Source organism: Tursiops truncatus, chromosome 13 (genome assembly GCF_011762595.2).
Source record: "Tursiops truncatus isolate mTurTru1 chromosome 13, mTurTru1.mat.Y, whole genome shotgun sequence".
NCBI classification, from domain to species: domain Eukaryota; kingdom Metazoa; phylum Chordata; class Mammalia; order Artiodactyla; family Delphinidae; genus Tursiops; species Tursiops truncatus.
Window position 1 is genome coordinate 1,713,134 of NC_047046.1, and position 26,157 is coordinate 1,739,290.

The 26,157-nt window shown below is 43.0% G+C and overlaps 1 protein-coding gene across 5 annotated transcripts in view; it reads left to right on the forward strand.

Moving 5' to 3' along the window:
* The window catches only part of STX2 (syntaxin 2), a 45,648-nt gene extending 19,547 nt beyond the window's left edge, over positions 1-26,101 (forward strand). For 3 of the 5 annotated variants that reach the window (XM_073789919.1, XM_019942294.3, XM_073789920.1), the window contains 8 exons: positions 11,555-11,629; positions 13,287-13,360; positions 14,010-14,118; positions 16,075-16,148; positions 16,271-16,408; positions 18,590-18,700; positions 20,676-20,801; positions 23,949-26,101. In XM_073789919.1, coding sequence (XP_073646020.1) covers positions 11,555-11,629; positions 13,287-13,360; positions 14,010-14,118; positions 16,075-16,148; positions 16,271-16,408; positions 18,590-18,700; positions 20,676-20,756 — 662 coding nt within the window. In that variant the 3' untranslated portion in view covers positions 20,757-20,801; positions 23,949-26,101. Of the gene's footprint in view, positions 1-11,554; positions 11,630-13,286; positions 13,361-14,009; positions 14,119-16,074; positions 16,149-16,270; positions 16,409-17,907; positions 17,975-18,589; positions 18,701-20,675; positions 20,802-23,948 lie in introns of those variants that run through there. The other 2 variants (XM_033836711.2, XM_019942304.3) reach the window with 2 other exon arrangements.
* The last annotated feature ends 56 nt before the right edge of the window (positions 26,102-26,157 follow it).

Below are 26,157 nucleotides of genomic sequence, written 5' to 3' on the forward strand. Positions count from 1 at the left end.
GATGAACCAAGGCATCGGTGTGGTTTTCTACAGCTTCTGCGGGATCTGGTGTTCAGCCGGGCTGAGGACCACTGATGTGTGATATCCACGAGCATACATGGATGTGGCCTTGCAGAACTTTGGGGTCACGTCAGTGACTGGGCCTTAGATCTGTATTATGTCCACAGTTAAACAGGAGTGATAGAATTTTGTGCTTAGATGAAAGTTAGTAAGAGGTTGATTTGGAAAACAGTACTTGTTAGAGCAGGTTTAAAGATGAAGAACAGACTAAAGTGATCTCAAGTCTTCAGCAAAGGCTTCTGTATGGAGTGTGCTGTTCGTGGTGTCTGTTGAGGGCAGCATGTGAGCAAGTGATTTAACATTAACTGGACATCAGGGCATTGTTAGTTATAAGGAAGTGTTTCCTAGATCTACAGTGACAAAATTTGAAAACTTGAAAGGTAAGATGGATCTGGATAAGCTAGAGACTGCAAATTGGAATCCATACATCATTTGGGGGGATAATTGATATCCTCACAATACTAAGTCTTCTAATCCGTGGAACTGCTCTGTCCCCTTACTTACATCTTCTGTAATTGCTCTCAGTGATGTTCTGTAGGGTTCTCTGTAGCGGTCTCACACACCTTTCATGGTAGGTGATGGTTTCGGTTTTAACGTGAACAGTATCTGCTGTAAATTTTGTTTTCTACTTGTTTCCATATATGGAAATACAGTGGGTTTTGTATGTGGACCTTGTATCCCGTTATCTTGCCTAATTACTTAATTAATTTTAATAATTTGTTTGTGGATTCTGTTAGGTTTTTTTCTACACCCAGTCATGACACCTGTGAATAATCACAGTTGTCCCTCAGTTCTTATGCTTTTTATTTTCAGTTGACTTATTTCACTGACTTTCCGTACAGCATTGAATAGAAGTGGTGATGGGAACACGCTTATTCTCAGTCTTGGAGGAAAGTTGAAAGCAACTTTGTTAGGTTATTTGATGTGGCCTTACATTGAAAAAATAACTTGGTATTAAATTGAAAAAACTCATTTTGAAGATTTTGCATGTCTCGTAAAATAACGCTCTGGGCGTCTGTAGATGCCTTGTCTTAGGATTTAGAAGGATATTTTCCAAAGTGTGTTCCTGGAGCATGAATCTCGTAGCTAGTATGTGAAACAAGACTTCTGTGGCCAAATGCATTCGGAGTCCTTTTCGCACCATATCCCCACTTGGAAGGTTGCAGAGTAATAAAGGCTCTGAGAAGTCCTGCAATGAAGAAACCTTTGCTTAGTGGAGTGTTTCACAAATGTATTTGCTCACAGAACTTTTTGTGTAACACCTGTTAACATCTTGCTCAGTTCTTGGGGAAGCTGAATTTGAATACATATGACTGTATTTTTTTCTTTCGAGAAGTTTACCTCCAAAAAACTTTTGCTGCCAAGTTACAGCAGCTTCAACAATGTTGGAGTGAAGTTGGGGCTCTTAACGCTTCGTAGTAGTCCCTTTGGGCTCTGAATAAGACTGTTGCTTGCTGTCTCTGTTTCACAGCAGGGTGTGAACCGGAGCGTAAGAAGTGATGTCTCGCTGCTCCCTGAGTTGCTCTCTGTAAAGAGCAACGCGGTTACTCCTGCCCCACGATGCTGGGCCCTAGGAAGTGCCCAGGGTGGGGCAGTGGGCAGTGGGCTGCTGTCCCCCCAGCCCTTCGTCCTGGCGGGTGGGGAGGGGCAAGGTGGAGCTCCAGCTCTTCGGTGCCGGTGCCCTCCCTGCCTGGGCTCCTGGGTGGGCCCGCAGAAGGGGTTCCAGAGCACAGTGGCCACCGGGTGGCGCCACCCCATGGCCGGGCCCTGGCCTGTTGGCTTCTGCTGCAGAGGCAGGGCTGGCTGGCCGGCCAGGTTGTTTCATTAACCTCAGTGACAAGATCCCAGAGAAAGATTTGCCTGAGAAGCTAGCAGAGGGCCCCTTTACTCTCACTTTTCTTTATTGACTTTACATTTCTGTACTTTCTTTTTTTAAGAGGGCCACTGAAAATGTGTAAGTTTCAGGCCCTCCGAAACATGAACCCACCTGGTGGGAGCCTGAAATGTGTGTTATTCAGCTTTCTGGGTCTTGCTGGTGATAGTGTTGCGGCTGGCATCACCATCAGAGAATGGAGGGGATGTTACTCATCAGTAACACGGCTTGTAGTTCCTTTGAATCAGGAGTCAGAGCCCTTCTTTTCATCCCATGTTTTAGGTATGGGCGTCCTAAACAGTCACACAACCTCTTGCTAACATTTTATCTGCCCTTCTTCTCCGTCTGCGTTGTCACGCTCCTGGGCTGGCCTCTCGTCTCTGAGCTACGACGATTACATCCGGTTGCCTCCCGTCTCTAAATCCTCCTCCTTTGTGCATTTTGTGCTTTTCTGCTGGAGTACACGTTTCAGACTCGCTTGAGAACTGTGTGGTCACCACTTAGTGTAGAAAGCCTCTTCTCAGGTGAGTGGTGGGTTCAAACCCCAGTTCCACCGTGAATTCACTGTTCACCGCGGACAGATGGCGCACCGTTCCGTGTAAATGCCGACTGCTACTGTCGTCAGTGTGTTTCCCCCCATCACCTTGTTTCCATCCCATCCTTCCTCCTGCTTCCGCGTGAGAGGTGTGTGTCTCCTTTTTAAGGGCAACTGTGGTATGTGGCCTTGAGCCACCTCTCGCTGTACTTCCGTCCGGGCTCCTGGACCGGAAGGCCGCCCGTCTGCCCGTCCAAGCATGCCTGCCCGCAGCCCTGCCTCGCCCCGCGGCGGCTGTTGCTTCCCGAGAGGGGTCTCGCGGGCCTCCCCTCACCCCGGCTGCGCCGCAGGTCCTGCCGGCAGCCTCAGCCCTGGCCCTTGTCCTCCCTCGTTAGCGTCCAGCCCTGCTGACTGGCTCCCCCGCCCCGCCCTCACCGTCTTCATCTTTTAAAGTTAACCTGTTTTACGTTATCAGAGTTAATTACGTGCTTTATCGTGGGCATTTTGGAAGAAAGCAGAAAGGAAGAAAAAAAAACAATGCTCGTAACCTGTCCCGTGGTGATAAACACCGTTAACGTTTCGGTAAATATTTTTCTAGCAAAAAATATGTATAAAACATACACTTTTAAAGAAGTGTACTGGACTTTCCTGGCGTAAAATGGTTAGAACTTCGCCTTCCAGTGTCGTGGGTACGGGTTCGATCCCTGGTCAGGGAGCTAGGATCCCACATGCCTCGCAGCCGAAAAACCAAAACACATAAGAAGAAGCAAAATTGTAACAAATTCAGTAAAGACTTTAAAAATGGTCCACCTCAAAAGAAAAAAGAAATCTTTAAACAAGTGTAGAGTTTGGAGCACCCAGTGCCTGTTGCCTTACAGTGTACCTCTTTTGCTGATGAGCAGAGCGTTCCAGGACCCTTTATTTAATGGCTGCCTGGTGGTCATCGTCGGCCGTTTCTGTGGGAGCAGAATGGCCTGGGGCCGGATGGCAGTGTGCCTTTTATTGTTTACAGAAAGCTTGCTCCCAGTGTGTGACGGGTATTGCCGGGACCTCGCATCGTTGTAGTGTCATATATGATTCTTAACTTAGACTTGCTGCTGTGCAGAGCAGCAGGGACCAGGCTGAACACTGGACGGGTGGAGGCCCGTTCACTCCTTGTGCTGGCCTCGCGAGGCCTGTGCTCCCCTCGGGTGTGTCCGAGAGCCGAGGATGTTGGGGGATGGAGAGGGTGAGCATTTAGTGCAGAGTCTCGAGCGCCCTGGGACTCAGCCGGCTCTGCTGTCCCGCTGCTGTCCTGAACCGCAGGCAGCACCAGGCGGAGCCGCGGGCCCACCCAGCGTCCGGGTTTCACGGTTACAGACCACTCCGCCCCGGGCATCCTCGCCTACCTGTGTGTCCTTGAGTGCTTGTCAGCTCACCTCTCGGGCCAGCATTCCTGGGAACATCGTGCTACATCAAGGGACTCGTCCCATTAAATGTTCTTTTCACATTTTTAGTGTGAAACTTTTCTAATTTATGGGAAAGTTGCAATTACGGTACAGTGAAAACTCACGTTCCCTTCACTGAGATTCACCAGTTGTTAACATTTCGCCACGTTTGATTTCTTTCTCTTCGTGTATGTGTGTGTATGTGTGCACACACATTGCACATGTATATATACACACGCATACATACACACGTTATTTTTGCTGACTCATTTTAGAGTGAGTTGCAGGCCTTGTGACCATCCGCCCCTGAGTACGCCAGTGTTCATCTCCTAAGGAGGAGGTTCTCTTGTAATTATCTAATTCAGAACATTTGATGTTGATAAAAACGCTGTCTAATCCACAGTCCATATTCTCAGTCAAAAATCATCACGTTGGTAGCCTTTATAGCTGTTTTACCCTCTTTCCAGGGTCTGATCCAGACACCTAGGCAGATAAAGCCTAGACACAAATGCCTTTAGTTTTATTTACTTATTTGTTTATTTATTTATTTATTTGCCTGCACGTGGGATCTCCGTTGCTCCGTGTGGGATTTTTTTTTTTTTTTTTTTTTTTCTCGCTGTGCACGGGCCTCTCACTGTTGTGGCCTCTCCCGCTGCGGAGCACAGGCTCCGGACGCACAGGCTCAGAGGCCATGGCTCACGGGCCCAGCCGCTCCGCGGCATGTGGGATCTTCCCAGACCGGGGCACGAACCCGTGTCCCCTCATTGGCAGGCGGAATCTCAACCACTGCGCCACCAGGGAAGCCCTCCTGGTTATTTTTGATTGAGAACTGGGCTTGGTATATGAAGTCTTGTGGCCATAGTATGAGTCTTAGGATAATATTTTCTTTTTTTTGAATTTTTGAATTTTATTTTATTTATGTTTTTATACAGCAGGTTCTTATTAGTCATCCATTTTATACACATCAGTGTATACATGTCAATCCCAGTCACCCAATTCATCCCACCACCACCCGCCTTCCCCCCTTGGTGTCCATATGTTTGTTCTCTGCATCTTTGTCTCTATTTCTGCCCTGCAAACCGGTTCATCTGTACCATTTTTCTATGTTCCACATGTATGCGTTAATATACAATATTTGTTTTTCTCTTTTTGACTTACTTCACTCTGTATGACAATCCCTAGATCCATCCACATCTCTACAAATGACCCAATTTCGTTCGTTTTTATGGCTGATATTCCACTGTATATATGTACCACGTCTTCTTTATCCATTCGTCTGTTGATGGGCATTTAGGTTGCTTCCATGACCTGGGTATTGTAAATAGTGCTGCAGTGAAGATTGGGGTGCATGTGTCTTTTTGAATTATGGTTTTCTCTGGGTATATGCCCAGTAGGATTGCTGGGTCATATGGTTATTCTGTTTTTAGTTTTTTAAGGTTTTTTATGGTTTTCGCTGGGTATATGCCCAGTAGGATTGCTGGATCATATGGTTATTCTGTTTTTAGTTTTTTAAGGAACCTCCATACTGTTCTCCATAGTGGCTGTATCAGTTTACATTCCCACCAACAGTGCGGGAGGATTCCCTTTTCTCCACACCCTCTCCAGGATTTGTTGTGTAGATTTTCTGACGATTCCCATCTGACTGGTGTGAGGTGGCACCTCATTGTAGTTTCGATTTGCATTTGTCTAATAATTAGTGATGTTCAGCATCCTTTCATGTGCTTCTTGGCAATCTGTATATCTTCTTTGGAGAAATGTCTGTTTAGGTCTTCTGCTCATTTTTTGATTGCGATGTTTGTTTTTTTAATATTGAGCTGCATGAGCTGTTTATATATTTTGGAGATTAATCCTTTGTCCACTGATTCGTTTGCAGATATTTTCTCCAATTCTGAGGGTTGTCTTTTTGTCTTCTTTGTAGTTTCCTTTGCTTTGCAAAAGCTTTTACGTTTCATTAGGTCCCATTTGTTTATTTTTGTTTTTATTTCCATTACTCTGGGAGGTGGATCAAAAAAGATCTTGCTGTGATTTATGTCAAAGAGTGTTCTTCCTGTGTTTTCCTCTAAGAGTTTTATAGTGTCCAGTCTTACATTTAGGTCTCTAATCCATTTTGAGTTTATTTTTGTGTATGGTGTTGGGAGTGTTCTAATTTCATTCTTTTACATGTAGCTGTCCAGTGTTCCCAGCACCACTTATTGAAGAGACTGTCTTTTTGCCATTATATATTCTTGCCTCCTTTGTCATAGATTAGTTGACCATAGGTGCGTGGGTTTATCTCTGGGCTTTCTATCCTGTTCCATTGATCTGTATTTCTGTTTTTGTGCCAGTACCATATTGTCTTGATTACTATAGCTTTGTAGTGTAGTCTGAAGTCAGGGAGTCTGACTCCTCCAGCTCCGTTTTTTTCCTTCAAGACTGCTTTGGCTATTGGGGGTCTTTTGTGTCTCCATACAAATTTTAAGATTTTTTGTTCTAGTTCTGTAAAAAATGCCACTGGTAATTTGATAGGGATTGCATTGAATCTGTAGATTGCTTTGGGTAGTATAGTCATTTTCACAATGGTGATTCTTCCAATCCAAGAACATGGTATATCTCTCCATCTGTTTGTATCATCTTTAATTTCTTTCATCAATGGCTTGTCTTATAATTTTCTTCATACAGGTCTTTTGTCTCCCTAGGTAGGTTTATTCCTAGGTATTTTATTCTTTTTGTTGCAGTGGTAAATGGGAGTGTTTCCTTAATTTCTCTTCCAGGTTTTTCATCATTAGCGTATAGGAATGCAGGAGAGTTCTGTGCGTTAATTTTGCATCCTGCTACTTTACCACATTCATTGCTTAGCTCTAGTAGTATTCTGGTGGCATCTTTAGGTTTCTCTATGTACAGTATCATGTCATCTGCAAACAGTGACAGTTTTACTTCTTCTTTGCCAATTTGTATTCTTTTATTTCTTTTTCTTCTCTGAGTGCCATGGCTAGGACTTCCAAAACTATGTTGAATAATAGTGGCGAGAGTGGACATCCTTGTCCCGTTCCTGATCTTAGAGGAAATGCTTTCAGTTTTTCACCATTGAGGACGATGTTGGCTGTGGGTTTGTTGTATATGGCCATTATTATGTTGAGGTAGGTTCCCTCTGTGCCTACTTTCTAGAGAGGTTTTATCATAAATGGGTGTTGAATTTTGTCAGAAGCTTTTTCTGCATCTATTCAGATGATCATATGGTTTTTATTCTTCAGTTTGTTAATATGGTGTATCACATTGATTGATTTGCATATATTGAAGAATCCTTGCATCCCTGTGTTAAAACCCACTTGATCATGGTGTATGATCCTATTAAGGTGTTGTTGGATTCTGTTTGCTAGTATTTTGTTGAGGGTTTTTGCATCTATATTCATCAGTGATATTGGTCTGTAATTTTCCTTTTTTGTAGTGTCTTTATCTGGTTTTGGTATCAGGGTGATGGTGGCCTCATAGAAGGAGTTTGGGAGTGTTCCTTCCTCTGCAGTTCTTTAGAAGAGTTTGAGAAGGATGGGTGTAAGCTCTTTTCTAAATGTTTGATAGAATTCACCTGTGAAGCTCTCTGGTTCTGAACTTTTGTTTGTTGGAAGATTTTTAATCACAGTTTCAATTTCATTACTTGTGATTGGTCTGTTCATATTTTCTGTTTCTTCCTGGTTCAGTCTTGGAAGGTTATACCTTTCTAAGAATTTGTCCACCTCATCCAGGTTGTCCATTTTATTGGCATAGAGTTGCTTGTAGTAGTCTCTTAGGTTGCTTTCTATTCCTGTGGTGTCTGTTGTAACTTCTCCTTGTTCATTTCTAATTTTATTGATTTGAGTCCTTTCCCTCTTTTTCTTGATGAACCTAGCTAATGGTTTATCAATTTTGTTATTCTTCTCAAAGAGCCAGCTTTTAGTTTTATTGACCTTTGCTATTATTTTCTTGGTTTCTATTTCATTTATTTCTGCTCTGACCTTTATGATTTCTTTCCTTCTGCTAATTTTGGGCCTTTTTTTTTGTTCTTCTTTCTCTAGTTCCTTTAGGTGTAAGGTTAGACTGTTTATCTGAGATTTTTCTTGCTTCCTGAGGTAGGCTTCTATTGCTCTAAACTTTCCTCTTAGAACTGCTTTTGCTGCATCCCATAGGTTTTGGATCATCGTGTTTTTGTTGTCATTTGTCTCAAGGTATTTTTTGATTTCCTCCTTGATTTCTTCAGTGATCCCTTGGTTATTCCGTAACGTATTTTTTAGTCTCCATGTGTTTGTGTTTCTTACATTTTTTTCCCTGTAATTGATTTCTAATCTCATAGCATTGTGGTCAGAAAAGATGCTTGATATGATTGCAATTTTCTTAACTTTACTGAGGCTTGATTTGTGACCCAAGATGTGATCTATCCTGAAGAGTGTTCCGTGCGCACTTGAGAAGAAAGTGTAATCTGCTGTTTTTGGATGGAATGTCCCATAAACATTAATTAAATCTATCTGGTCTGTTGTGTCATCTAAAGCTTGTGTTTCCTTATTAATTTTCTGTTTGGATGATCTGTTCATTGGTGTAAGTGAGGTGTTAAAGTCCCCCACTATTATTATGTTACTGTCAATTTCCTCTTTTAGAGCTGTTAGCAGTTGCCTTATGTCTTGAGGTGCTCCTATGTTGGGTGCATATACATTTATAATTGTTATATCTTCTCCTTGGATTGATCCCTTGATCATTATGTAGTGTCCTTCCTTGTCTCTTGTAACATTCTTTATTTTAAAGTCCACTTTATCTGATATGAGCATTGCTACTCCAGCTTTCTTTCGATTTCCATTTGCATGGAATACCTTTTTCCAGCCCGTCATTTTCAGTCTGAATGTGTCCCTAGGTCTGAAGTGGGTCTCTTGTAGACAGCATATATATGGGTCTTATTTTTGTATCCATTCAGCGAGCCTGTGTCTTTTGGTTGGAGCATTTAATCCATTCACGTTTAAGGTAATTATCGATATGTATGTTCCTTTTACCATTTTCTTAATTGTTATGGGTTTGTTTTTGCAGGTCCTTTTCTTCTCTTGTTTTTCCCACTTAGAGAAGTTACTTTAGCATTTGTTGTAGAGCTGGTTTGATGGTGCTGAATTCTCTTAGCTTTTGTCTTGTCTGTAAAGGTTTTGATTTCTTCATCGAATCTGAATGAGATCCTTGCCGGGTTGAGTAATCTTGGTTGTACGTTCTTCCCTTTCATCACTTTAGATATACTGTGCCACTCCCTTCTGGCTTGTAGAGTTTCTTCTGAGAAATCAGCTGTTAACTTTATGAGAGTTCCCTTGTATGTTATTTGTCGTTTTTCCCTTGTTGCTTTCAAGAATTTTTATTCGTCTTTGATTTTTGTCAGTTTGATTACTATATGTCTCGACGTCTTTCTCGTTGGGTTTTTCCTGCCTGGGACTCTGTGCGCTTCCTGGAATTGGGTGGCTATTTCCTTTACCATGTTAGGGAAGTTTTTGACTATAATCTCTTCACATATCTTCTGGGGTCCTCTCTCTCTTCTCCTTCTGGGACCCCTATAATGTGAATGTTTGTGTACGGCCCCGGGCGTCCCCGGGAGTCCCGACCAGCAGGACAAATCCTTGTGAGTCCGAGGAGGAACCTGTGGGGGTTGAAAAAAGGGGGAAGGGCAGGAGACGCGAAAGAATGGAGGCAAGACAGAATCCTGATCAAGCCTCAAACTTTTATTGCTGCGGTAGCTGTATTTATACACTGCAGAGAAAGGGGGGCGGGATTCAGAATGAGGGAAGTACTTGGCTAATCATCATTGGTGCTGCGTGCGCGGGCTTTCATTTTAGGCGCGAACTTCTATCTCATAAATCAGGAAGAGAAGCAGGGTGTCGGCCATCTTCTAATGGCGAAAACTTCTTGGCTCCCAACAAATGTTGTTGCATCTAATGTTGTCCCAGAGGTCTCTTAGGCTGTCTTCTTTTCTTTTCATTCTTTTTTCTTTATTGTGTTCCACGGCAGTGAATTCCACCATTCTGTCTTCCTGGTCACTTACCCCTTCTTCTGCCTCCGTTATTCTGCTATTGATTCCTTCTAGTGTATTTTTCATTTCAGTTATTGTATTGTTCATCTCTGTTTGTTTGCTCTCTAATTCTTCTAGGTCTTTGTTAAACATTTCTTGCATCTTCTTGCTCTTTGCCTCCATTCATTTTCCAAGGTCCTGGATCATCTTCATTATTCTGAATCCTTTCTCTGGAAGGTTGCCTATCTCCACTTCATTTAGTTGTTTTTCTGGGGTTTTATCTTGTTCCTTCATCTGGTACATAGCCCTCTGCCTCTCCATCTTGTCTGTCTTTCTGTGAATGTGGGTTTTGTTCCACAGGCTGCAGGATTGTAGTTCTTCTTGCTTCTGCTGTCTGCCCTGTGGTGGATGAGGCTATGTAAGAGGCTTGGGCAAGCTTCCTGGTGGGAGCGACTGGTGGTGGGTAGAGCTGGCTGTTGCTCTCGATAGTATTTTCTTTTTTACGAGATGATTCTTAAACATTTCTGCTGGTTGGCCGTGTGCACCGGCGATCTGGGCCTGCGGCTCCCCTTTCTCCAGCATGTGGTCTTTAGCTTCAGCTCAGCTTTTCCTTGGCTTCTCAAGGCCTCGGCTGCCTCTGGCTCAAGCAGCTCCCTTGCTGGGCTCATTTCTCTGGGTTTCCTTCTGTTGAGTCTTCTTTGCTGCCTTTATAGGTTGATGACGTCCAGCTCTTCTGCTTATTCTCAGCAGGAGGACTCATAGGAATGACCTAGTTCCCAATATTGCCCTTGTTTTCGGAGGTTTGAAATCCTGCCGTTATCAAATATAGCCTCATGGCCAGCTTCTGTAGCTGAAGGGTTCAGCGTCGCAACGCCTCTTGAGCCCCTGCGCACCTGTGTTAGCAGGCAGGTCCCGGCGTTCCGTCCTGAGTGACCCCCAACCCTGGGGCTCTCTTATCCAGAGAGGTGAGCCCTTGGAATGTCCCCCGCACTCTCAGTCCTCAGTCATGTGTCTGCGGCTGGTCAGCGTCCCCGGCTGTCCCCCGACTGGTGCGTCGTGTCCTCACTGGGTGGACCCCGCACAGACCTGCTCCACGCGCACTTCCCCTTGGACCCCTTCCCCGACCCTCCTTCCCCGCACGCGGAGGCGGGGCCTCTGGGGGTGTGAGTTCAGCCTTCCCCGGTGCAGGAACCCACGCTCCTGCCAGGAGCCCGCTTTGATGAGAGAGAGGACAGCAGGAAAGAAGTCAAACACGTGGAGGCTTTTTTCCTCCCAGAATATGGTTACATTTCTGCTTTCCTTTTTCAGGTCTAGATGTCAGCACTGGGTTCAAGGAACTGTGTCATCAATTAATTGGTATAAACTAGGTACCCTGAAACTTAGGTGTGCACCAGAGCTGCCTGGAGGGCTTGTTAAGTCACAGTCCTGGCCCATCTAGTGAAGTTCCTGTGAGTAGGTCAGGGGTGGAGTCCAAGAATTTTCATTTCTACTAAACACCCACCTGATAACGGAAGCTGCTGGTCCAGGACCCACACTTTGAGAACCACTGGGGTGATCAGCAGTTTTTCTCAAGAAACAAACAAATGACTATTTACCAAGAATACTGTTCTGTTTAAGTTTGTTGAACACTGATGTTGGATATTATAACTCATGTCTTTTTTTTTTTAATTTTGTAGAAATAAAAGAAGAACTTGAAGATCTGAACAAAGAAATCAAGAACACTGCTAATAAAATTCGGACCAAGTTAAAATGTGAGTGTAAAGTTGTGATTACATGTAATCATTGACGGTGGGGATGTGGGTAATTATTATTTTCTTCTTTATAACTTTTTATTCTTTTACATTTTCAAAAGTTAAGATTGTGACCGCTTTAAAATAAGTTGTATGTACTTGGAATAGTAAGTCTTGTTTAAGTTCCTCATTATTCTAGAATTCTTAAACGAGGAGCTAAACCTAAGGGCTGTTAACCCTTAAATTTCAGAGTGAAGCACTAATTCGTGCCCAACAGGAGTTAGCACTCGCTTATAAATTGTTAATCTGTTATATTTTATGACATTTGGGGCTAAACTGCAGATATTTGAGAAGGCGACTAGCCTTTGACATGAGTTGCTGGGTTCTTCTTGAATGCCCTCGTACTCGGTGAGCTCCTTTGAACCTTTCGTAGATTCATCTCGGCTGACGGTGCTGGGTGGAGGTCCACAGCTTCCCTGTGGGACCGAAACAGACGTGGGTTTTCTCTGTGTGGTAGAAAGACAGACTGTATTTAATTTTTACAAAATGACATTCAAATCAAGAATATTTCTGAAGATCAAAATGAACCTTTATTAAGGAGAATTTCAGACGTATGTCGGGGGAGGGGGTCACCACCACAAGCCCCGTGTCCACGCCCTTGAGCTCTGCAGGTCCCAGTGGCCCTCACCCAGCCGGTTTCACAACCAATCCCAGACATCTGGGTCTTCATCAGCATATAGTTTTCTGTGTGTATTTCTAAGAGAAGGATTTTTCTCCCCCAAGTACAACTATAATACTACTATTTTTTCTTCTTCTTCTTTTTTTTTTTTTGCGGTACATGGGCCTCTCACTGTTGTGGCCTCTCCCATTGCGGAGCACAGGCTCAGTGGCCATGGCTCATGGGCCCAGCAGCTCCGCGGCACGTGGGATCCTCCCGGACCAGGGCACGAACCCGCGTCCCCTGCATCGGCAGGCAGACTCTCAACCACTGTGCCACCAGGGAAGCCCTATAATACTACTATTATATCTAAGTCACATTAATTACTATTATTTATTATAAAATATCCAGTCAGAATTCACACTTCCCCAATGATCTTTTTATTTTTTTATTTTAAAATTTTTTTTAATAGTTTGTTTGAATTGGGTTCCTTATTTGGACCGTATCCTGCGATTGGCTGATATGTTGCCATGTTGCAGAGTTTTGCTGATTTCACCCCTTTAATGTCACTTAACAGGTTACACTGTGCTCTGTATTTCCTGTGGATTGACAGTTAAATTCTCCAAACTTGATCAGATTCATGTTGCCTGCTTTGAAATGTGAAGCTGTAACATCTGGTTTTATTTTCTGATATCATCAGCAACTGACAATTACCAAAACTCATAAATTTACTAGGAGTTGAAAAGATAAGAAAATACATTTGAGGTTAGGCTTGAAAACCTTTCATTTTTTAGTTTAAAAGATAACTCTTGGGCTTCCCTGGTGGCGCAGTGGTTGAGAGTCCACCTGCCGATGCAGGGGACACGGGTTCATGCCGCAGAGTGGCTGGGCCCGTGGGCCATGGCCGCTGGGCCTGCGCGTCTGGAGCCTGTGCTCCCCAGTGGGAGGGGCCGTGGCGGTGGGAGGCCCGCGTACTGCAAAAAAAAAAAAAAAAAAAAACTCTTTCCTGTTTGTTTCTAGCTATTGAACAGAGTTTTGATCAGGATGAGAGCGGGAACCGGACGTCAGTGGACCTTCGGATACGCAGAACCCAGGTTGGATTGTTGGCCGTGTCTGGATTGAAGCAATGCTGAAGAATAGGTCTTCATACTTCTTCCAAATTCAGAATAATTTCATCTTTACCATCACATTAGTTCTTTCAGCATTTCTGCATAAAAAAGGCATCGTATTTATAGACTCCCTCTCTAGATTATGAAGAAAAAAAGTGTATTCAGCCCAACAGCAGAATTCTGTTCTGAAGAGCAAAGAATTATCTCAGTCATTTTAGTGTTCATGGTAAAATCCTCACCGTCTATAGGTTTATGGTGCAGCAAAGTGGAATTTAGTCCACTTAACTCTACCTGACAAATGGGGATTATGTGCTCAGGCTCTGGGGACAGTCTGCCTGGGTGCCAGCCTGACCCAGTCAGCCTGTAGCTATGGACTGATTGACTTCTTGAAATGACGGTTTCACTTCTATAGAATGAGGGATAGTAATAGTATAGTAAGGTTACTGTGAAAATCAAATAAGATAATGCATGTAAAGTTCTTAGCATAGATTCTGTTATACAGTAAGTTGCTGTTAATCTTATTTTCCATTTGAAGGAAAGATAGTTTGAATCTCTATAATGTAATGTTTTTATGTATCACTTTTAATAGAAGCAATGACCAGTGTGTATTGATCTATCTTTTTTATGTTAAAAGCATTCAGTGCTGTCTCGACAGTTTGTGGAAGCTATGACCGCGTATAACGAAGCACAGACCCTATTTCGGGAGCGAAGCAAAGGCCGGATCCAGCGCCAGCTAGAAATAAGTGAGTCAGTGAACGTGCTATTTCTGTTAAAAACATATTTTTCTTCCTTAGGGTCTGACATGAAAGTATGTAACTTCAAAAAAGTAATTCCATCTCTGTTTTGGTCAATAATGTAAGCCTAAAGTGCTTTCATAGCTTCCTAGTCATTGAATCAACCAACCTATTATTCATTTAAATCCTTCAGAGAGTTCTAGGTGAGTGGACTTTAGATTACTTGTAGAGCGTTAATGAGACCTGGAAGACTCTCAACCGTCATCTCTTCCTGTATTTTTTGTGTCCCCCAACCCTTCCTGCCCCATCTCAGGGGACAGTTCCCTGTGGGTCTCGCGGTTCTGCATGTCTGGTGAGCAGACACTCGCTGCCTTTTTGCTCCAGGCTTTCTCCCGCGGGTGTCTGTCTGTGTAACAGGCAGCCTTAGAAGATGCGGCTCGTGGTTCCCTCTGGGCGGAAGGCAGTTTGCTTGCTGAATAAAGGTTAGGCAGCCTTGCTTACTCCCCACTACGGAAGGTCAGGGCTCCTCAGCTGTGACACAAGCCCCCTGTGGGTGCACCTTCCACTGGGGCTGCTCTGCGTCTCCCACGGCTTGGGGAGGGGGGAGCAGCCGTAAACGTGAACCTCATTAAATGACATTTTAGGACCTCTCTGGTGGCGCAGTGGTTAAGAATCCGCCTGCCAATGCAGGGGACACGGGTTCGAGCCCTGGTCTGGGAAGATCCCGCATGCCGCGGAGCAGCTAAGCCCGTGTGCCACAACTGCTGAGCCTGCGCTCTAGAGCCCGCGAGCCACAACTACTGAGCCTGCGTGCCGCAAATACTGAGCCCACACGCCTTCTCACCGTGATGAGAAGCCCGCACACCTCAATAAAGAGTGGCTGCCGCTCGCTGCAACTAGAGAAAGCCCACACGCAGCAACGAAGACCCAACGCAGCCCCCCAAAATAAATAATGACATTTTAACATCTTTATTGAGATTTAGTTGCTGTGCCATGTGGATGATACTCAACTTGTACAGTGCAGTGGTTCTTAGTATATCAGCACAATCAATTTTAGACCGTTCTAGTCACTCCAGAAGGAAGCTTGGTGCCCGTTGTTGGGCACTTCCCGTTTCTCCCCTGAGCCCCAGGCTACTGCCAGTTTATTCTCCTGTCTCTGTAATTTTGCCCATTTGGGGCATCCACATGAATGGACTCGTACAACATATGGTCTCTTGTGACTGGTCTCTTTCACTTAGCACAGTTTTTTCAAGGTTCAACCACACTCCAGCAAACACCAGTGTTTTATCCCTTTTTTACGGCTGCATCACGTTCCATTGTGTGGATGGACCACATTAACATTGTTTATCCATCCATGAGGTGATGGACATTTGGGTTGTTTCCACTTTTTGGTGATTATGAATAATGCTGCTGTGAATATTCACATTAAATGATATTTTAATTATGATGATGTTTCAATTGGGTTTTTCCAAACTTCTGTGAACCTGTTCATACACAGCATTACTACATTTAACTCAAGGAAAAGTATTAACGCCCAAACTACAGAAAGTATTAGAGCCTCTGATGCTAATTTTGCAGTCTTTATTATGTGCCTTTAACATATGCTGGATCTAGTTTACCCCCTTTTCCTATAAGCCAGAGTTAAACTTGTAGGAAAACTGATACGCCAGAATGTATTATCAGTTTCGTTTTTATAGTTGTTCCTTATTCAGACTATAATTGGATTTTATTAGTCATTCCAATTATAAGATTTTTCATGAGTGTTTTCCAGTTCTTCCTACTTCTTAGGCTTATGTTAATTTCTCTCATCGTTAATATTTGCCTAAGAAAATACATTGGAGAGGTTAGAAAAACATTGGTTGAAAATATTAACAACTCAGATTTTAGTTGCTAACTTATGGGTGCAAAAGTCATTTTTAAATATTGCTGCATTCTGAATGGAGTTTTTAATTGTTAATATTTTAGCTGGAAAAACTACCACTGATGATGAACTAGAAGAGATGCTGGAAAGTGGGAATCCCTCCATTTTCACGTCGGACGTGAGTATGCAGGTGGCTTTGTGGCCTTGTGTGTTTGTATATATACAGATGATTTTTTTCCTTTAACTTGCAGAGCAATCGTAAGTTCATTAGTATTTCTCTTCTGTTTTTGTTTTTCAAAGATTATATCGGATTCACAGATTACTAGACAGGCTCTCAATGAAATTGAGTCGCGTCATAAAGACATCATGAGGCTGGAGACCAGCATCCGAGAGCTGCACGAGCTGTTCGTGGACATGGCCGTGCTCGTTGAGACTCAGGTAGTCACACACGTCTCTGCTTCTCCGAGACAGAGAGCTGTTTTCTGTAAAATCTTACGTTTGATTCCAGTATACCTGAGAAAGCCAGTATTCTGGATGCGGTCTCGTAATTCAGCAGTTGTAGTGTTTTTGCCACGTGAGACTGAACCGCTGTAAACAGCTTCAGCTTTCAACAGTGGGGGACTGGTTTACGTGAGTTATGTGTGGTGTGTCCGTAGGACAGCCTGTTAGGCAGCCACGGGCAACATCGTCTTTGTTCATGGAGGACTTTGAATGAAATATGTAAACGTTATGTGCCAGAATTTCAAGTTGACATAAGAGGGAGATACTAAACCTTACACGTGTATGTATAAACGTGAATATGTACACAACACACGCCCTTCTACTCCTGTGTGTATGTATATATGGCATGAACTCAGCTGCATGAAACAGTACTCACAGAAGGAAAGAAATATACCAAGCACTATAATAACAGTGGGACTATGGGAATTTTAGTCTTCTTCTCTAAAATATATGTATTTTCAAGTTTTCTGTAAGGACCATATACTAGAGTAACAATTGGGAGAAATGTATGAAAGAATAAGCCCCAAAGGGGATACACTGTGACGTAACTAGAAGCTTGTACTTGCCACGCGGTGTCTAGTACCACCGGCACGGGGTGACGGGGGTGTGAGGAGACCCTGTGAGGAGCTGAGGAAGTTGGTACAGATTTTTGAAAACAGAAAATTCAGTGTGAAGCACAAGCCGGTGGTTCCAGTTGGGTTTGTGGCTGTGCTTGCGCTTCCTCTCGTGATGCTGAATGAGGTCCTCCGTGACTTTGCACGCGCGTGAGGCCGGCCCTCGGTCACTCACTGATCAGTGGGCCATTGAGTTCAGCTGACCGCCCCGTGAAGGGGGAGCATTCATACCAAGTCATCTTAGGATTCACGTCACACTCACGTCCTCGCTCCCGCGGAGGCTGGTTTCAGGATCTCTCGTGTCCTCTAAGAAGGTTCGAGTCTGACTGGCCTATTTCTCATTGCCTGGGTTATGTAAGGATCACTGGGAAGTCCATCCAGGTGCCAGGTTCATCCTCCACATCGCCACTAACATCTGAAGAACAGTGTTTACTTTGAGGAACCTTGTCATAAAAATGTGTGCAGAGCTGCAGTGCGGTGCATTTGCAGTGTAGCGCGGGGACGGGGCAAGCTCACCCCTTCTGCTGGGAGGGCCCGTGCCACTCACGGTGCGGGGACGGGGCAAGCTCACCCCTTCTGCTGGGAGGGCCGGTGTGCCACTCACAGTGCAGAAGGGGGAGAGCTGGGAGTCTGGCTGCCACCAGCTTCTTGTTTTCAGGAAGGAAACCAGTTAGACAATAAGACAATCAGTGATTCGTTTTGTTATTACTAAAGATTTTAGAGCGCCTTGGGCTTTTAATTAGGATTATTCGATGTCAGATGTATTAGCCGCCATTAGAAAAATCGATGTGTTCTTAGCTTTGTTCCATTGTTTCCTTTTAGAAGTCTGTTAGTGCCGCGTTATATTGGCTCGTCTAATTCAACATGTGCGTTTAATCAAAGCTTACTAGTAAGTTTACACGTGTGAATGAGTAAGTTAACTGTGCGCCATTCTTCAATGCTTTACCACTCACTGCTGCAGATTGTGTCTGCCGGTGGACAGAAGACCAGGTAATGTGTTGTCACCCCACATTTCACTGGATGCACCTCATTAATTTAGTCAACTTAGTGGCCACCGTAAGCTATTCTGAGGTTACTGTATTTTGAAGATATTGCAGCAATCTTCTACCCATTAGAAAAGATGTCATTCTTCGTCCACTATATGTACGTGCATAATCGTAAATATTCGCTTAGCCTAAAGCTAGCCGCGTCCCGTTCACTGCGCCCATCTTTAAGGAGTGTTCTCACGTTAAAGCATATCTCAGTCTACACGATACGCCCTCAGTTATCAGCATTGTTGCCCATCCCTTCTTGTTCTTTTTATAGTATAAGTTGGATTTTGATTATTCTGCATATTGTACATTAATAATGGTCTCATCTTTTCGTAAATGTGAAAAAAAATTCGGTGTCCATTACACGCACGTTATGTTCCTGTGGAAACTTTACTGCTGCTCTGTGGCTGTCTTAAGATACACAATTAAGTCATTTGAAAGTATCTCCTAAGTTTGAAACTTTCTGTTTTAAGGGTGAAATGATCAACAACATAGAAAAAAACGTTATGAATGCCACAGACTATGTAGAACATGCTAAAGAAGAAACGAAAAAAGCTATTAAATATCAAAGCAAAGCAAGAAGGGTGAGTTTGGTCCTTAAGAATTAAAGTGCGTTTTTCTCTGGATTTGGTTTTGAGTGTGCGTACATCGATGCAAGCCCACTTAACAGGTATTCCAAGAAATGAAAACTTGTTACATTAATGTTTCATTTGAAAACTGAAGTAATTCTTTTTGCTAAAACGTTTGAAGTTTATCAGATAAGTTATGTTGACTGTGAACCCTGTTGGTTTTAAGTAATGAAAACCCTTTGCAGCCGAAGTCGGTCTCTCTGCTTTTCTCAGTTGCATGGGTTCCAATTCCAGAGTTCTCTGTGTCTTGGGCCATTATGTGGAGGGACATAACGAAACTCATGGGACTGGAAGTTCTAAAAACCATTGGTTACACATCTTATGCAGTGAACACTTTATTCTTTGTTTACGTTATTTGCTAATCCTTTGGTTTGGAGGAAAGACGAGAATTATTTGAGACCATGGACCAAAGACGTTACATAGCACTCGCGTTGAAGCTTTGTAAATGAGTTTTAGTATCTTTATCTGAATCTTAACGTGTGTCGTGTGTGAGTGAAAGCTCTTCTAAGAAAACAGCGAAACCACAGAATTAAGTTCTGATTCAGGGACTGGAAAACTGTGTCTCACTGTGTGACCTCACCCATTACTTCTTGGTCCCTTTCTCTCCAGTGTGGAAAGGAGCAACACGAAGCACCAAACCCGTGCTTTCAGGGCCTGTCACCCTCCCACCTGCTGGGAGACGGCTGCCTCAGTGCCAGTCAGGGGAGGTTTCCAATGTGATGGCAAAAAAGGGAGTTTCAAAAACTCCTTGTAAAGAGGGAGTTTCAAAACGTTCAGGAAACATAGTCAGATTCTGAGCGCGGATTTACCCGTAACAATGGTCCATGGACGGTCTCAAATAAGATGCACGTCTGGGCTTTAATGTCAGCCTGCAAAGCATCTCACCCTGCTTTTTCTTGGGAATATCTGAGTGTTAATTATCTCTGAGACGTAAGACATGGTTTCTTACATAATTCTGTGTTACCACCTTTTGAAATATTGACCTTTAAAGTAAAGTGAGGTGATGAGGTCCGCGTGTGAAGTGCTTTGGCTGGTCCAGGCACGAAATGGACTTTCACTTAAAAAAAATCATTAAAAAAGGGCAGTTCCCTTCCTTTCTCCATGACCTAAACAGCACGTCAGTCCAACGAAAATTTCCATGAGAAGTTCCCTGGTTTTACAGAGATAAAAGGTGGTCGGGGGATACGTCTTATCCTGAACCGGCAGAGCAAGCCTCGTTCTGGCAGGTGGCTGGGAGCAGTGCGCTACCTGGAGTGGCCACTGGTCAGAACGTGATGTTTTGTTTCAAAAATTATTACCATCTCTCTGACTCAAGGCCTGGCATCTGAAACCACACACAGCTTGCTCAGCTTCTCCCTCTGCTGTTAGGTGCGTGGTTGTTGAGATGTTGGCCGTCCCTCCCCTCTCCTGGTGTCCTGGTTCCATTCCTGGGGCAGCTGAGTTAGCCCCTGAGAGACCAGACGGCCCTAGCGGAGTGTGGTTTGTTTTACACGGCGTGGCAGGGGCAGTGAAGGACTTAACGGCCAGTAACAAACAAACAAGAAAGAAAAGAGTGTAGGGGCTTATTACATAGATAACTGATTTCTGAGTTCACTGACCTGGCTACATAGCTCTGTATACGTGAAAAAAAATCAGCTGTATGTCTCAGTCCATCAGAAATTTACTGAAAGAATGTGGTCATGCAGCTTTCTCATTGATGAAACCTAATATTTCGAGTTCTGTAACAGTTTATCTCCAAGTAGTCTGACCTCATTAAATTAAAAACCCGTCTTTATGAGAACTGAAAGTTGTCAAGCAGAATTAATCGATGTCCCATAACTTAGATTTTAAAACGAATTCCAATAGAGTCTTTGATTTTAAATGAATGATGTCCTCTAACACGGCGGTGTGGCATTAACCACGATGTAATCGGCTTGCTTTTCTTTGACAGAAAAAGTGGATAATTGTTGCTGTGTCACTAGTTCTGGTGGCTGTGGTTGCTCTAATTATTGGCTTATCAGTTGGCACGTGATGTGGTGGCTGACGTCAGCGTGCATGCCTCCCTGCCGGCGCGGCAGTAAGTAACTCAACTAATCTGCTTGTTCACTCGCCCAATTAGCTAATGGTGGTACTTTGCCCAATTAACAACTACTGGAAAGCAATGAGAGGCTGCCAGCGGAGCGTTTGCCTGACTTCTGTGCCGAGAGCCAGCGTAGGCCAGGCGGCCCTGCACTTCTAAACCAGGGTCGTCTCCCTGGTGGTTTCGAAGCCTCGGCTGGGTTTGCCTCTGTTACTAAATGTGACGGCGGCGCAGGCGGCAGCCCCTGACTCTTCAGTCTTCTGTTTTTGGTCCGGGAGGATGCTTCCTTCTTAAAGGAGCCCTTCATTAGTGGAATAACCTTAGCAGTGAGGATTAATTCTTAATTAAAAAACTAAACTGTAATGTTTAATTTATCTCTTAAGTTTTAACTCTTCAATAAGTGCAACAGCCGAAAGTTGCTCTGTGAACTCTCTTTATTTACTCATCATTTTACTGTGGAATTAGAGGGAATGGAACGAGAGCTGTGAAGAACACTCAGTGGAATTGAAAGACTTCGTCTCCCTTGTTTCCATTTGTCAGCGTCTAGGTTGTTGTAAATGTGGCCGCATTAAAGAGAAACCTTGTGCTGAGTGAGCATGCCTGTTAATTCTTAAGGATTCGGAATACAGAAGATATTCAGTTCTTTATTTAGAGTATCTTTATTTTTGTTTTCTGTGTGAGTATCACCCCTCTCCAAACTTCAGTAGATTTTGTGTTTTTCCTCCGTTTTTTTTATGCATTTGGAATCATCCTTCTTGCATTAACTCTTAAGTTAGCATGCTGCCTGGTGTATTAAATTTGGACATACCAGTTATTTATCTTAAAACGTTTGTTTGGCGTGATCATTGTGATTAAAATTATATCTAGATTGTGACAAGTGGTCCTCGATGAATTCATTATTTTATCGTGAAAGCAACTGCTGGCTTGGTAGACACTTGGCACTTTCTTAAAGAGAAGACGAGGAGTTTCTCAGCGTGAGCATCTGTGCACTGAGGACCCGCCACAGGCGAGGGGCCCTTGCAGTTACTGTCCCAGCGTTCACATGAGCCACCACCTTGCACTCGAGGTAGTTCCCGTTAGAAGCTCTGGGATGTTGAGTTTGTTAGCGATCCACTTTTTCAGAAGGCAGAAGGAAGGAAGGCTCTCTGTTTTCATCAGGCAGGATGTTCATGTATCCTTCCATGCTTTCCTATTACGTCTGCTGAAAAAGTGGTATATGTGATTTCCCTTCATTAATAATGATGGTATTTAAAAACTATTTTTATAATTTTTTATGAACTATGTATTTTCTTAGCTTTTCCTAGTGGCCATAATATGGCTAGTTGGATGTGCTTCCACTAAAGATAAACTTAATTTTAGATTGGATGCTGTGGTGATGCGGTGGAACGAGGGCAGGCTCCTCCCAGCAGGGTTCCCTGGGAGCCTTGGGCTTTGCTGTGTGCCCTGGGCCTGGCCCGGTGGTGTACCTTCATGCCTTTAAGCACGAATGAACACAAAACAACGCTCATTAATAAGAAGCACATCAGACAGCACACCAACAGGTTTTTTTTTTTTTTAAACACAAACGCAGTGGTTGGTGTCTTTAATTATACTTTTGAAAAACTATTCTTGCAGCAGGTAGTTCGGCACAGCCCTCCTCGGGGCCTGTAGGCCTGTGTGGAGGGAATCCTACTCCCTGGAGCCCTGCAGCGAGGCCAGGGTGCCCGGTTTTCTATCCAACGACACTGCTAAGAGGACACGTGGCCCAGGATTTACGTGTAGTAGGTGGTGGCTTGACTCCCAGGGGTGTGCGTGGGCCAAGGAGAAGTCCAGGCATTTGGCTTGAGTTGTGAGCAGGTTATTGGGCAAGAATGGTCATTAAATCTATGGCATTGAGAGTGCAGGAGCTCAGCTATCGTGGAAGTCAGGAGAGCACCTCTGGAAGCCAGATGTGGAAGCAAGCACGCACTTACGTGCTACCCAGAGACTCGGCAGTGAGAGTCAGAGTCTCCTGGTTCTCTAAGGTGGTTGGGGGCAGTGAGGTTGACAGGGGCATGTGGAGGAGGTTCTGGAGCTGAAGGGCGATGCCAGTGGGAAAGGAGGGGTGATAGGCTGAAGGAAAAAGGTGTGTCTAGAAAGGTGCTGAGAGAGGCTCCCCGAGAGACACGTGAGGACGATGCGAACATGGTCGGGACCACGTCCTCGCTTTCCAGGAAATGCCGTAATGTTAACAAGCAACAGGAAGTTTGAGGGCGTGATGTCCTGAAGGCAGTGGTCCCGGGGTTCTGCATAATGGACGTGAAGGTTTACCGAGGGGCCCGGCCGTGCTCCCCTTCATGCAGTAATCGATGGCGCTCTTGGCAGGCTAATACCGATGCAGAGCTGGCCGGTTTGAGCAGCTGTGATTTCTCAGATGAAAGTGTGCCATGAGTTCGGTAACTGTAATTTAAAATGATGAATCTCTGCTGTTTACAAAGAGAACTGGAAGTCAGACAGCGTGGTGTGCCTTTCATCTTCGTGAATTCCTCCTGTTCTCCCGCAGGCCAGACGGGCTTCCCGGAGAGGCTAGATTTCTTAAGCCAAAGGTTGTTTAGCTTTTCAGCTGTGCGAGGGCTTGTTAATAGACAGCAAAAAGTTACTGTTAATATTGCCTTGCTCTGGGCCCCGGATGCAGCAGGAGACCGAGTTAATGGCTTGTTGATTTCTTCCTTGTATCACACCTCAATGTAAAAAAAGGTATAAATAAGATTTTTTTCAGCAAGTGAGAAATAAATCCATTTAAAGTTTTAAAAAGATGTACAACGCATCCAAGAAATAACTGTTTGGGATTTTCTTGTGATCAATAGAACGTGTTCATGAAGACCCCACATGGTGTCAAGTAGACATTGCCTTTTACCTCCAGGAGTAAATAGTTGTTGTCTTAATAATACGTATTTTAAGTTATTAAATTCATTTAATATACATGTGTCTATAACTTAGTGCTTTGCCTCTGGAACTTTCCTTCCCCACCCCTCCCTTTTCTATGACCTGTAGGGGTTCTTTCTTGATGATGGGCTTGTATTTTAAACATCTCAAATTCCAGGAGAATTTTGTTAGGAAATGACGTTAGTGATTTCTTTCCTTTGATATCTTGCAAATTAATAAATGTTTTTCTTTATCTTGCAGAAAATGATGTTCATTATTATTTGCGTAGTTATTTTGCTTGTGATCCTTGGAATTATCCTGGCAACAACATTGTCATAGCAACCATGTCCCAAGAGCCGTTTATCCTTGGAGTCAGACCACATCTGCAGCAAATGAGCCTCCTCCCATTTCATGAATGAATCCTAGACATTGTGACACGTGGCATTGAGTGCTGACTTTTTATTAGTGAATTCAAGGAGAAAACGCAACAGAATGTATTGTTTGGTGAGAAAAGCAGAATGGATGTGATGAGTTAACACACCACGAAAAATTAACAATGTGAAACTGGTTTCAGTGGCCTTAAAATAAGGAATTATTGAAATTTTCAGTTTTTTTTATATTTCAGTGTTAAAAATGTATGTGAGGTTTAATTAGGAATGTCTTATGTTATGAAGCTCTTAGATGTGAGGTCTAAGACTTTCTTCCCTCTCCCAGCTAACATGCTGATTGAGACGTTTTTGTACTGTGTTTGTGTTTATGTTTGCAAAAATTATTTTTATTATCACAGAGCTGTTTTGTAAGATATCTATAATTTTAAATGCTTATAAATTGTTTAATATATTAACATCTTAATTTACTCCAATTTTATATATTAACTATTGCCTTTTAAAAGAAATAGGAAGGTTCATGATATTAGAGCCATTTTTGCACAGTTGTTTACAAAGTTTGCCCTCGGCCTAGAAGACATTGGTTGCAAGGTTCCCCCAAAAGCCTTTGTAGTGCCTTCTGTTAAAATTGATTTATAAGGTTTAAATGCGCCCAGCACCCTGCGGGAAAAGCTCAATTATTGTACTCAGCTCCATTTCTAGCTGTGTCATTACCCAAGATAATAAATTAGTTACTGCACTGTAAAGACAATGGTCTCTTCTTTTACTCATCACAAAATAAGGTTTGTGATTCCCTGTTTAACACTGATAAAGTCTCAATTTAAGATGGTGATAAAACCAAATTTTAAACTCAAGGGGATTATTCCCAGACATTACGTAATTCTTTTAAATTTCAACCGTTGTACAGATCACCTAAATGTTCTTGTTCAGTACCTACTCTTCTGCTGAACTTTAAAAGTTAATTCCCAAAGTTTACAGGAATCTTTGATAATTAACATTTTTATTACTCATTATTTTTAGTATAATATGCTTTATTTTTAGACTGTAAAATGTATGAAATCTTACTAGTGAATGGACATCTATAAGATAGCATCTCGTCAAAATTTTAAATGAATTATGTGAAGGATACTCAGAATATAGTTAACTCTTGTCACTTCTGTATGTGATTGTGTAAGCACAAGACTATTTAACATTGGCTTGAAAACTGATATAGATACGCTTGACTGCAAACTGTGTGAATTATATTGGACCGTTTAGAAACTGTGTTCCTTATTCAGTACAATTATGAATTTCACTCATTCATACTTTATACATCTAACTGCTTAGCTTAGGCTTAAGTCTGTATTTATGCATTTTATTTACTTGCTGGTCATCACTGTGTAGTCCAAATTCCTATAGGAGTATCCTGGCTCTAGCATATATATTTCTTAAATCTTTAAAAAGCCTGTCAGTGGGACACGCTCCCTGATTTGTGCTTAAGTTGAAGGTGTGACTTGTCCTGAAGGATATTTAAATTTCTAGAGATCATGCTTGTATTAATGTAACTTTTGTACATCCAAACATTTGTCTGTATGATTATGTCCCTGTGCAGAGGAACTTTGTGCTCCCCCTGTGTCCCACTGTTCCCTTCAAGTTAAGTCTTTTTAGTCCCCACCTCTCATAATAATTCTTACTGTATTTTTTCAAGACGTTCTTTCTGGATTTGAAGTACTTACTGAATCTGTGTTTTCTAGTTGAAGATATGGAAGTGCTTTTTGATTTGTACTTAGGTGTTTAAGTCATCCATCAGGTAACATATTTTGTATGTCTAAGCCTCATGTACCTATTTGAAATGAGATTTTTAAAAATACATATACAGGTTCATTTGTTACTTTTTATCATTTCTTCAAATATTTCATGTTTACATTAAAAAAAATCTCAGAGAACCAAAAAAGAAATATTTACTTTCTGCCTCGTGTTCATTTCTGTAAAGATTTTTGGGGAGATATTTTATTGCATATCCATTAATAAATTCTACTATGAAAATCACCTCTGGCCATTATGTGTAATGATATAATGTGAGTTAATAATTTTAGGTGTTTTTG